Below are 12,296 nucleotides of genomic sequence, written 5' to 3'. Positions count from 1 at the left end.
CATTTTTTAAAAATACATTATTTTCCATTTTCATGTTTTCACTTGAGATCTGTCCAGTTTAATTACACTCTCTACACTTTATTGCGATATGCCTTTATTCTCTCTTTCTTTCACTTTCAAAATTTAATTTTATTATTTAAAGTACAATAAATGTAAGCAAACCGAAAGTAATATTTATTACATCATATTACACGTTATATCAAATTTGTTGTTATCTCAAATAAAATTCGATCGCTCCTTACGAGTATAGTAGAAAATACTGATAGAATACGGTGAGTCTGACGTGGTGGCTCGTTCGTGTGGTTTCATGTGATTGGTGTCACCATTCAACATGAGCGACAACGTGGTATCCGAAGTGCAAAATCTGATTTTAACTGACGAAAAGGCACGAATTTCCTAACTTTACGTATGATTCGGGTTTTATCGCTCTTTTGATCCTTTAGTATTGTTAAACCATGTTGACGAGTTTACGTTCTCGCATTTGTAGGGCTGCTTACAGCGTTTCTAAGTGGACACATGCCCGGGTTGGTTAAGACGTATTTTCTCCCTACCGTTTCCTCAGAATTTTTGCTTTCTAGTCCTGAATTCAATCGCCTCATTGTCTAATTGTAAAATCGGACTGCCATATGTCTTTTGTTCCTAACTCAGCGAATCGTTAACAATGGCAGAATCAATAATCTGATGCAATCCGCGAGTACCGTTTCTCACCGAGGTCACCTAACATTCGATTGTGACGTGTGTCACTTTGTCGCGTTACCTGTTTCAATCAGTCCATTTCACCTGGGATTCTCTGTTTCCAGACGAAAATGAAAGCGGCGCAAAAGAAAAAAACCGCCGAGCTAGAAAAATCTGTATCTGAACTTAATCCTTGGCCTGCATACATTCAGGTAAATTTACACCATAGAAAATGCCGTGGTAGAAAATATCAAACAGATTTATGACAGTTTCCTGCGTGTACAGAATGTCAGATGATTATACAGGAGGCATTTGTAACATAACGGTGTAATCAGAAATCAATAATAATTCTTGGTGAACTTTTCAGGACCGTCTTGTGTTATGGGACAAGCTGAAAAAGGAATACGAGGATACGTTAGCTGCAAAGACTCCGACTGACATAACTGTGACTCTTCCAAATGGCAAGGAAGTCAATGCTCAGTGTTGGCGCACTACTCCTTATGATGTCGCGAGAGGTATCAGCCAAGGATTGGCGGACAGTATTGTGATTGCAAAGGTCAACAATGAATTGTGGGATCTGGACAGGCCTCTGGAGCATGATTGCAAGCTGCAATTGTTGAAGTTCGATGACCCAGAAGGTCAGCAGGTGTTTTGGCACTCCAGCGCTCACATTCTTGGAGAAGCGATGGAGAGAGTTTACGGCGGTTGTCTGTGTTACGGTCCCCCTATCGAGAACGGTTTTTACTATGACATGTTTTTGGATGACCGGGGCATCTCCTACACCGACTTTCCGTATTTGGAGGGTCTGTACAAAAATATAGTCAGGGAGAAGCAGCCGTTCGAGCGGCTGGAAATGACGAAGGAAGATCTCATGGAGATGTTCAAGTACAATGAGTTCAAATTACGGATTATAAACGAGAAGATACACACGTCCACCACCACCGTTTACAGATGCGGCCCGCTGATCGATTTGTGCAGAGGACCGCATGTCAGGCATACCGGGAAGATCAAGGCCGTCAAGATCACGAAGAACTCCTCCGCGTACTGGGAGGGTAACGTGAACGCGGAATCGCTGCAGAGACTGTACGGGATAAGTTTCCCGGATAACAAGCAGTTGAAAGAGTACGAGAGGTTCCAGGAGGAAGCGGCCAAGCGAGACCACAGGAAGATCGGCAGGGAGCAGGAACTCTTCTTCTTCCACGAGCTGTCACCGGGCTCCTGCTTCTTCCAACCTCGCGGTGCATACATATACAACACTTTGATCGAATTCATTCGTTCCGAGTACCGCAAGAGAGGCTTCCAAGAAGTGGTCTCTCCGAACATCTACAACAGCAAGCTGTGGCAGGTCTCGGGACACTGGCAGCATTACGCCGATAACATGTTCTCCTTCGACGTGGAGAAGGAGACCTACGCGCTCAAACCCATGAATTGTCCGGGTCACTGTATGATATTCGACGTTCGAAACAGATCGTGGCGCGAGCTGCCGCTCAGACTGGCGGACTTCGGTGTTCTGCATCGCAACGAACTGTCGGGCGCGCTGACCGGCCTCACCAGGGTGAGACGATTCCAGCAAGACGACGCGCACATCTTCTGCTCCGTCGAGCAGATCAAGGAGGAGGTGTCGGGCGCCCTCGACTTCCTGCGGCATGTCTACTCCGTCTTCGGGTTCACGTTCAATTTATGCCTCTCCACCCGGCCCGAAAAGTTCCTGGGCGATATAGCCGTCTGGGACCAGGCCGAGAAAGCGTTGGAGGACAGTCTGAACACGTTCGGCGAGTCATGGTCCTTGAATCCTGAAGACGGTGCGTTCTACGGGCCTAAGATCGACATCACCATTCGGGACGCGCTCAAAAGAGCTCATCAGAGCGCTACGATACAACTGGATTTCCAGTTGCCGATTAGGTTCAACCTGTCTTACATCAAGTAAGTGTTCGCTGACAGCGCTGAGGCGCTTTTCGATCTAAAGTTTCACCATGCGATTCATCGTGTTGTGCGTTTCAGCGAAGCAGGAGAGAAGGTGAGACCGGTGATCATACACCGAGCTATCCTGGGATCAGTGGAACGCATGATTGCCATATTGACTGAATCGTACGCGGGAAAATGGCCGTACTGGCTCTCACCCCGACAAGCGATGGTCGTGCCGGTAGCGTCTCAGCTTGACGAGTATGCTTACGAGGTGAAGCAGAAACTCTGGGACGCCGGCGTCATGGTCGAAGTCGATGTCGACCCAAACGACAGTTTCAACAAGAAGATTCGCAATGCTCAGCTCGCGCAATTTAACTTTATTCTTGGTACGTGGTGCCGGCTCGATAAAATTTCTACTGCTTTCTGTGCGATGAAAGTAATTAAGTAATTGACTTCTCTTACAATGTGTCTTTGTGTTAATATGAAATTGTTTACAGTTGTGGGGGAAAAAGAACGTAATGCCGGTACAGTGAACATTAGAACGAGAGACAACGTGGTACACGGCGAGATGGGTGTGGAGGATCTCATCGAAAAATTGAAAATCCTGAAGGAAACGAGAGATCGAAGAGGGGATCTTAAATTTTAATCCAAAGAAATCCACTATAAAGTGTGATTTATTTATTTCTAGATCAAGCACTCAACGTCCTTACCTGACACCACCATCTAATAAACTTCGATAGTAATCAGGACTTATTTTGTTTTACAGCGTCTTTTTTTTTTGTATTCAGTAAAAGGTAGCTTATGATTTTTCGTACGTATATGTATGTATTTTGTACATTAATATATATATATACATGGCGTAGTTACTGCAGATGCAAGAACAATAATGACGGGCATCGTGAAATAAATTAAACTTTGATAAAATTTCCAGTTTTGCATTTAAAATTTCTTGAGGAATATGAACTCGTTTTTCATTAATCTGAGAATATTATATTAAAAATATCGTGTCTTATGTGTTTTACGCTAATCAGCATTTATTGTAAGTTACAATAAAAAAAAAACATGTAATATATACACATATTTTAATGTAAGCACCAGCTCTCAACGTTGAAAAAATCCTCTATTAATAGAAGATACGATTTAAAAAAAAAATTTACAATGGCTGTACTTTGATTTATAGTAATTAATATTTTTTTTCAAGTGTAAATATATGTCAATGTATTTTCCCGTTATCTCCCCAATTTTAAGAAAACAAAAACCTTGATTCAAATATAATTTTCATAAATACAAATTTATCGATAATTTATACGTCTGTGTACAAGAAGATACATTTAAAATTCCTTGTCAAACATTATATTGACCCTGTTGAAAATTTTCAAGATTCCCATGGAAATCCATAGTAACTCGTGTGAATCCATGAAGGATAATAAAAATCCACGTATGTAGAAATCCATACAGGAATTCACATGATGTGTGAAAATTCATATAGGAATCCACACGAATCAAGATTTTTTATGCAATCTCCAAAAGCTATATACGACGCTCCGAAGCGTTTGCAACGTCAAGCGGACCCTAACTTCGCACGCGAAACCAGTCGCACGAAGTTCGAGAATTGGGCTCTAAGTTGTTCATATATTCTATACCCGCCTCAGGCTGTCTATCGACAGGCTGTAAACCGAGAGAATTGAGAACTGATCACCGTGGCAGTTGACTAATCAGAAGAGAGCGAGCCAGATGCCAGACCGCCTGATTGGTCGAATTGTAACCAGCGATCTGCGATTTTCGTTCTTCGATGTGTAACTGACTTTAGGTGAGACGAACGTCCCGGTTAGTTCGTTCGGTTAGTTACGGATGGGCGAATGGCTGGCGGTACGTTCCCTGCGGTTTTCCTTTTCACTCTGAGTAAGAGAGCGGGCGTGCGTCCGGCATGACGCGTCGAAGGTTTCCGTAGGCGATAACCGAGCTATAAATATCGGAATAATAAAACCTACCGCAGCATTTAAATTCGGATTCGCATCAAGCAGCAGCGGCGGCAGCAGCAGCAGCGACAACGACCAAGAAGCAACCGCCGGCTCGTGGGACAGAGACGAGAGCTATTTTGAAACGGTCGGAGCGATCTTTTATGTCGGATTCGGCGCGAATCCGACGCGTCTGTGATCGACGAGAATCTCATCGCGTGAGCCGCCTTTGCCGGTGAACTGATCGATAATGGGGATAATACTGTCCAGATTTCGGGTGAGTAAACCGAGCAAATGTCGCGTTCGTGTGTCCACCTGTCTGACGTATCGTCTGCCGTATGTAAGCGAGAGGTTAACGTCACGTCACGCTAAATGCATATACGGTGCGGTACCTCTTCGGGGGAACGTCTGTCTCTTCGAGCGTAACGTGTTCTGCGAACGATCGCTCGGCAGTATTTTTAAATGTCATTCACCGCTATTTATAGCGGTCCGAGACTGTCCGTTACCGAACGAACTTGGCGGATTTGACAGTTGAAAATTGCACGAGGCTCGGCGCGCGAAAGCGGACTTTTTCGAACGCGCATATACGAGGCGAAGACGCAGAAGCACGAGCGTGTAATCGCATGCGTTTTACATACGTGTCCCCGTTTTTTTCTTGCCGCTGCCATAAAAGCGCCGGGAATTTTTAGATATTAGCGTTTCATCGCGTGATGCAATTCTTCGGCTGCCACCATTTCATGAGTAAACAAAATTGACTGATAATTTTATTCCGTGCGGTTAATGCGAGTGCTAAGCATTAGCATTCAATGACGAGAACTTCGTTCTAAATCAGACATGTCACGACAGAGACAATGCATGTATAATAATATTCCATAAATTAGACTTGAATTGTTATTTCTGACCACTGCTACTTTGCTAATGTTTTGGATTAAGTTGATATTGTTTGTCGCGGACTAAGATATTTTTTCATAGAAGAAAACACTGCGTGAAACTTTCAGTGGAAACAATGTTGTAGCGTTATTATATATATATGCTAAGATTTTAGCCATTGGTTGTGTTTACTGTAAATTATAGAAGGCATCATTTTTGAGTGATCATTTTATATTCTGATCCATGATTATTGTTGTCATCTCACAAGGTCAATATCTTTATATGGATTCACTGCGATATGTTTATATATTAAATTAGTTTTCATCATTTTTATATTTTTGATCCAATATGAACTTGTGACTCTTTGTGTGCTAATAATAATTGTGTAAATGTAAAATTTGAGATTGACTTTATGACCAATATTCATAGTCAGATTTTATATTTAAGGTCTTAAATTCATCTTCGGATTTGTAACTAATGAAATAAGCCATACAGCATCTGAAGATGAACTTAAAACGATCTTAAATATAAGATCCGACCATGAATATCAGTCTGTCATTTCATAGATTATTCATTTTTCTGATTTGATCCATGGCTGTTTTATCAGTTTTTTGAAGCTGATATTTGAAGAAGGAGGGAAAGAGATAGAGAGAAAGAATATATAAAAATATCTTCTTGCATGATATTGTAAAGAACATACATAAATACAAAATTTATGGTTTTTTAGAAAAAGAAGACTACTATTGAAATTTTAGAAGATCTTGATGCAGTAAGTATTGCTATATATGTCATTACTGTACATACATAATATTATAATACAATAACATATGAGTTTCTTTTTTAACAGCAAATAAAAGAGATCCAGCAATATGGACAAACTACAGAACAGAGACATAAGAAGATAGTGGGAACTATCATCATTTATGGAGTTGTTCTTTATGTTATGATAGCATTTATCTTTTACTTCTGCTTCTTTCCAGCTTCACTGTATGATCAACTCTTCTACATAACACCATTATTATTTTTCCCAATTTTGTAAGTCTATAATTACGAAAGTTGTGCAATATAAAAGTATCTCTATAAGAAATATGATGATATTGAATACTTCTTTTTTAGGATACTGTTAACGAAAAAAATGGTTTCATGGTATTATAATCGTAAAATTACTCACAATCGAGAAAAATTGTCTACAATTGTAGGGGAGAAAAAGAAAATATTGAATGAAGTTACTGAAACAGAAACGTATAAGAAAGCTAAAGAGATATTATTAAAATTTGCACCCGATGAATTAAACATGTCACCTGTAAGTGCACACATATATTTCTACGGTCATTTTTAAATATATTTACGTGCCAGGAACTTTTTACATTTAAATACTTGTAAATATAATTTTCTACTCACATTATACTTTTTATTTTTTTACAGTTATCTCCAAAGGTTTGTATTTCAAAGTTTGTGAGCGTGTGTCAAAATAAAATACAAATGAAGGACGAATATTGCAAGACATAATTGTGAAAACAATGCATATTGAGCACATAATTACTTTCAAATACATGCATATTATATTGCCGAACATAAAAATTGCAAAAATTAATGGTTTCATTTCCAGCTCGCTCCAAAGTTGTCTGTACCATCTGACACACCTCGGCATCCTGTCCCACAAATTGCAGTTACTCCTTTACCAGTTTCTGCTGATCTAAGAAGAAGAATTTTATCCACGCAAAATCAACCGCAAAATCAACTGCAAAGTGCACAGATCGGTGCGCCTGGTATTGCATCACCAAGCGGTGGGCTATCTAAACAACCTTCAAATACTCCTTACCAGATTAATGCTAGAATAAGTCCTGTTACACCTATAGGCTATCGTAAGTAGATATGAGATTTATATTAATTCTCTGAAATATTGCCATTTTATATTCTAAAATATGTTTCGGTAACTTCATATTTTAGTATAAATTCATATATATATTGTATGTAATTAGAGATCGTACATATGATTTTAGGATCACCTTTACCACGACCTGTGTTGCCACAACAGAGAACTATGATTGATCGGTTGGTCGATTACTTGGTAGGTGATGGCCCTGCAAATCGCTATGCACTGGTATGCCGACAATGCGATTCACACAACGGAATGGCTCTAAAAGAAGAATTTGAATATTTTGGTGAGTAAAATCCTTCTCTTTAGGAGAGAGAACTCCTCTCGGAGATTTATTTCAATAAAATCTTATCTACAGGATACCGATGTTGTTATTGTGGTTTTTTGAATCCTGCAAGGAAACAGAAACCATCTGCCCCGAAATTGGATACCGATAATAGTAGCTTTATTACAACTCCGAACACGCCTGAACTACCCTGCAACACAGAAGAAGAACCAGTAAAAAATAATGAATCGGAAGCATGCACACAATCGGATACAGGTATATATCTCTCTCTTTGTCTGCACATAGGAATATATTTCATTTGTTTTATATTATTATATTTATTCTCAAAAGAATTTCACCTTGGCGTTTACAAAAAAGACATAAATAAAGGTATTTTTGTACTTCTTTGTTTTCCTTCAGATTCAGATATAGAAGTAGTCGAAAGGCCAGGCGAAACACCTGAAGTCGCAGAATCAGAATTTAAACAATTATTAGATGAAAATGAATCGGAGAAGACAGAAACGTGACGTACCACACTCACATAAATTGTATATTTGAATAAATAACCTGAAAATGAAGAGGATGTTTATAAATCAGAATTGCAAATAAGCTGAAAATCAATTAAAGAAAAGCAATTTGAGGAAGTGATAAAAAGAAAATAAACAAAAATGAAGATGAAAATAGAAGAAAATATAAAAGCAAATTTATTAAATTTTCTCTACACAAGGCGGGAAGAGACTTAGAGAAAAAATTAAAATACAGGATATCTTCTGTTAAGGATATAATCATTTAAGATGTTACATTGGAAATTGTTGCTATACATACAAATAGCACAAATATATGATTGTTAGTGATTATATAGTATATATGTAACAAAATACGTACAACTTCTGATTATCTAATTTTCGAAATTATATAATATTTGCAAAAGAATATCAAAAAGCATGAAAATTCGGTCTTTATAATCATGAATTATGAATGGAATCATTCCAAATTTTTATTTGATTTTAGCATTGTAGTTGCTGAAAAAAGACGAAATAAGGTTAAGAAATTTCATTTAAGAAATTATTGCTAATCTATTAACGTGATATTTATATATTATTGTTTCATTCTTTTAACATTCTTAAGACACAATTCAATCTCTCTAATACATTGAAATATTTAATTATTATAAATTCAACAATAATTCATGTTGCAATTAACAATGTATTTTTTATAAGACTGTCTACATTATATCTGCAATGGCAGTTTATTATTTATATTAGAATAAATTTCTCAATGCGATATGTTAATCTTTTCAATATATTATATTTAAGAAGATAATACTATTTATCTAGATGTTATAATATACATTTTATTTTTCAAAAAGGAAACAAGTATTTCAACACGATTACTCAATTAGTAGTTTAAATACAAAACTATTACAAAACATGATTACATAATTTGTAATATTTCGTATGAATTCATTTCCTTTAAAAAAAAAAAAGAGTGGAAAAATGTATTTTATAACATCACTTTCTGCATGGAAAATTATTTAGTATCGATGATTTATATATTACGTAATATGGTGATAATAAATTATCTCTCAATGTGCGGCATATTTTATTATTTATCATTACAATCTAGTGTAATATTTTCAAATTTGATTAATCTCTGTGTATGATAACCTTTTGTTTATTTTTAGAAAATATAGAAATCAAAACAATAAATAAGTTTATTAATTAAAAATAAAATTACAATTTATAAAAGATCATTTGTCTGAATCGTAACAGATAGGCTGAATTCAATGGACTATAATTTCAGCAAAAATAATCACAAGGTGAGATGATCTTAGAAGCATTTTACAGCTCGAAGCTTTTGGTTTTGAAATATATTGTCAAATATACAGTTGACTTATTTCTTCGATATTACATAAATATGAATCAAGATCCGTCAAATGTCGGCATTTTTCACCAAATTTATCGAGCTACACTATGTAAGCAAAAAACCTCATAAATCGTTTGTACTGTTTGAAAGCGCGGAACTTCTTTAATTTGCATAAAATAGGTATTTTAAGCCTTAAGAAATTGACCAATCACAGTCAAATATGAAGAGAATAATTAACTGTGATTAGTCAAATTCTTAAGGCTTAAAATACCTATTATGAACCGATACTTACAGCAATCCATGTGTGAAAGCCTCAAGATCTCAATTCTCCGTTGAGGAAAGTGGCGCCTCATAGTGAAGACTTGGGAATCAAGCCAACATAACGGGTCTAACGATCTATATACCCGTTACCTCCTGTATAATCCATACGTTCGTATCTCCCGTATAGTGTGCGATTTGCTTGTTTTACACATAGTTTCGTCTTTTTAAATGCTTTTCTTACTCTAAGCAAATGAAAAACAATACCTTCATGCAATAAGAGAGAATTATGAGATGATAAAATGGAACCGCATCTGTATTGTCAGTGTTCAACTTAATGAGGAAAACATAACCTCTGACTCGTGAAATCCGCAAAGCATCTCTTCGAAGCAATCTCACGAAAGATCTGTAAAAAATGGCAGATGTACGTGATATCCTGGATATCGAAGTCCCAACGACTACGGAACTTACGAAAGAGTCGATATTGGGTAGTGACAAGAAAAATCGCAAGAAGTATGACTACAACAAAGTGCCGAAACGTCCGGAGGGTATGCACCGCGAGGTTTTCGCGTTGCTCTGCAAGGACAATAACGATGTCCCGCCGATGTTTCCGACGGACACCGGGAAAGGGTACAAGCAGGCCCGCGCCAAACTCGGTATGAAGAAAGTACGACCGTGGAAGTGGACACCGTTTACTAATCCTGCACGCACGGACGGTGCTATCTTTCACCATTGGCGACGTGTTGCCGATGCTGGCAAGGAATATCCTTTCGCAAAGTTCAATAAGAAAGTACCTATTCCAACGTATACGAATGCGGAGTATGTACAACATTTAGTGACCAATGGTTGGACACGAGCAGAAACGGACCATTTGTTTGACTTGTGCAGAAGGTTCGACCTCAGGTTCATTATCATCAAAGACAGGTGGGATCGCGCCAAGTATTCTGCGAGATCTGTAGAAGAGTTAAAAGAGAGGCAAGTATTTTATTTGTATATTTATATTTCATTAATGTATGTACCATACAGCTTTTCTGAATATGTCTACATATTGTCATTGTGAATAAATTATACAGGTACTACCAGGTGTGTGCTGCATTAACAAAGGCAAAATCTCACTCTGACAAGGTGTATGTCTTTGATGCGGAACACGAGAAGCGCAGGAAGGAACAACTCAAGAAGTTATTTGAACGCACTCCTGAGCAAGTGGAAGAGGAGCAGACGCTACTGGCCGAACTGCGTAAGATCGAGCAGAGGAAAAAAGAAAGGGACAGAAAGACGCAAGACTTGCAGAAATTGATCACAGCTGCTGATCACCAGGCAGATCCCAGGAAGAGTGAGAGGAAGTCTTCCAAGAAGAGCAGCAGTTCTAGGAACAGACCGAATAAAACCGATACTTCTCACGTATGTCCTTCAGGATGACCCAAGAGATCTCAATAATTTTTATTTGACAACATCGTTCTGACATTGCTTGAAGTCAATACGTGTATCTCGTGAAATTTACAGGCAGTGGAATCAGCTGGGATTAAATTCCCTGACTTCAAAAACAGCGGCGTCAGTCTTCGTTCTCAGAGAATTAAATTGCCGAGTAGTCTTGGCCAAAAAAAAATGAAAGGCATCGAGCAAATGCTGAATGAATTGCAATTAGGTAGACTTTACAGCCTAAGCTTCATATATTTTACCGATTCCGAAATTTTCCAGACAGAAAATTTAAAACTATCGCGCTGCTTGTATTGCAGAGTTAAATCCACCACCAACGGAACAGATATGTCAGCAGTTTAACGAACTGCGGAGCGACATAGTTTTGCACTATGAGTTGAGGAGCGCGTTGTCGACTTGCGATTACGAGTTGCAGTCCTTGAGGCATCAGTACGAAGCACTAGCACCGGGAAAGGTAATCTTGCACGAGTCTTTGGAAGGATGCAGCCTCATATTTTGAAATTTAGCTAAGCCAATAACAGTCAGCACGGTTTTATGGCGGCTAAATTATTTTTGCCTCCTGGCAATGTAGGTAGTCCTGCCAATGGATGTAGAGTTATCTCATATCTCCTCTGTCTTAGACTTTAACCATACCACCGGCCCTTCTACCGAAAACTGAGCCAGAAGTCAAAGCAGATATTATTGACGTAGTAGGATCACCCAGCACGCCCAGTATTACTCATTAGTTATGGAACAAATGAAGAAGCAACAGGTGATCGAATAAACGTTGTAAATATTATATATTCTACTTCTTTGATGCGCCGGTGATTTCCTCGCGTGGAAAGTCAATGAGCACACGTCTCGTCATTAGTACTGTATTATATTACGAAACAGTTCTTATTTTGTGTACTATAAAAGAAATAAACGACTTGATGAAACGGACGGAGTCGTATTGTTGTCGACGAAGCCGCGACACGGCGAGGTATAGCGAGAAATGAGAGAACACGTGGAGATGGTAATTACTTATATATCTGTGTATTTTATATTGTCGACAAAAAGTAACAATGTACGGTCAAACCGTATAATTTATCTACAACAATCTACAATAGATTACAATATATTGTTTTGTTTTTGTCGAGGGTTCAGGAGGAGCGGCGGGGGGTAGAGGAGGGGGGGGGGGGACGAGGGCGGGACGGGGGGGGCA

General features: G+C 38.4%; 3 protein-coding genes across 5 annotated transcripts; all 3 read left to right on the top strand.

Annotated features, from left to right (window-relative positions):
• Positions 1-280: 280 nt before the first annotated feature.
• Positions 281-3,652, top strand: LOC106741114 (threonine--tRNA ligase, cytoplasmic). 2 transcript variants are annotated; one of them, XM_014612783.1, is made up of 5 exons: positions 281-385; positions 801-887; positions 1,043-2,598; positions 2,677-2,966; positions 3,078-3,652. In XM_014612783.1, the coding sequence occupies exons 1-5, from the start codon at positions 332-334 to the stop codon at positions 3,224-3,226; spliced, it is 2,136 nt and encodes a 711-aa protein (XP_014468269.1). In that variant the 5' UTR covers positions 281-331; the 3' UTR covers positions 3,227-3,652. The 2 variants fall into 2 exon arrangements, with proteins under 2 accessions (XP_014468269.1, XP_014468268.1); XM_014612782.1 differs by having other exon boundaries at positions 293-524.
• Positions 3,653-4,410: 758 nt separating this feature from the next.
• On the top strand, positions 4,411-8,130 carry LOC106741117 (protein lunapark-B-like). 2 transcript variants are annotated; one of them, XM_014612786.1, is made up of 9 exons: positions 4,411-4,815; positions 6,136-6,177; positions 6,256-6,443; positions 6,525-6,711; positions 6,834-6,845; positions 7,018-7,273; positions 7,412-7,573; positions 7,646-7,828; positions 7,973-8,130. In XM_014612786.1, exons 1-9 carry the CDS (start codon positions 4,789-4,791, stop codon positions 8,077-8,079), a joined length of 1,164 nt encoding a protein of 387 aa, XP_014468272.1. In that variant the 5' UTR covers positions 4,411-4,788; the 3' UTR covers positions 8,080-8,130. The 2 variants fall into 2 exon arrangements, with proteins under 2 accessions (XP_014468272.1, XP_014468273.1); XM_014612787.1 differs by lacking the exon at positions 4,411-4,815 and adding an exon at positions 4,845-5,279.
• A 1,626-nt stretch (positions 8,131-9,756) lies between these two features.
• On the top strand, positions 9,757-12,034 carry LOC106741008 (DNA methyltransferase 1-associated protein 1). The gene is made up of 5 exons (XM_014612563.1): positions 9,757-10,651; positions 10,750-11,077; positions 11,180-11,321; positions 11,413-11,567; positions 11,734-12,034. The coding sequence occupies exons 1-5, from the start codon at positions 10,092-10,094 to the stop codon at positions 11,836-11,838; spliced, it is 1,290 nt and encodes a 429-aa protein (XP_014468049.1). The 5' UTR covers positions 9,757-10,091; the 3' UTR covers positions 11,839-12,034.
• Positions 12,035-12,296: the final 262 nt, after the last annotated feature.

The sequence above is a fragment of the Dinoponera quadriceps genome, unplaced genomic scaffold, assembly GCF_001313825.1.
Source record: "Dinoponera quadriceps isolate SergipeBrazil2010 unplaced genomic scaffold, ASM131382v1 scaffold367, whole genome shotgun sequence".
Lineage (NCBI taxonomy): Eukaryota > Metazoa > Arthropoda > Insecta > Hymenoptera > Formicidae > Dinoponera > Dinoponera quadriceps.
Note: the sequence above shows the minus strand (reverse complement) of the source record. Positions and strands in the feature narration are given on the sequence as shown.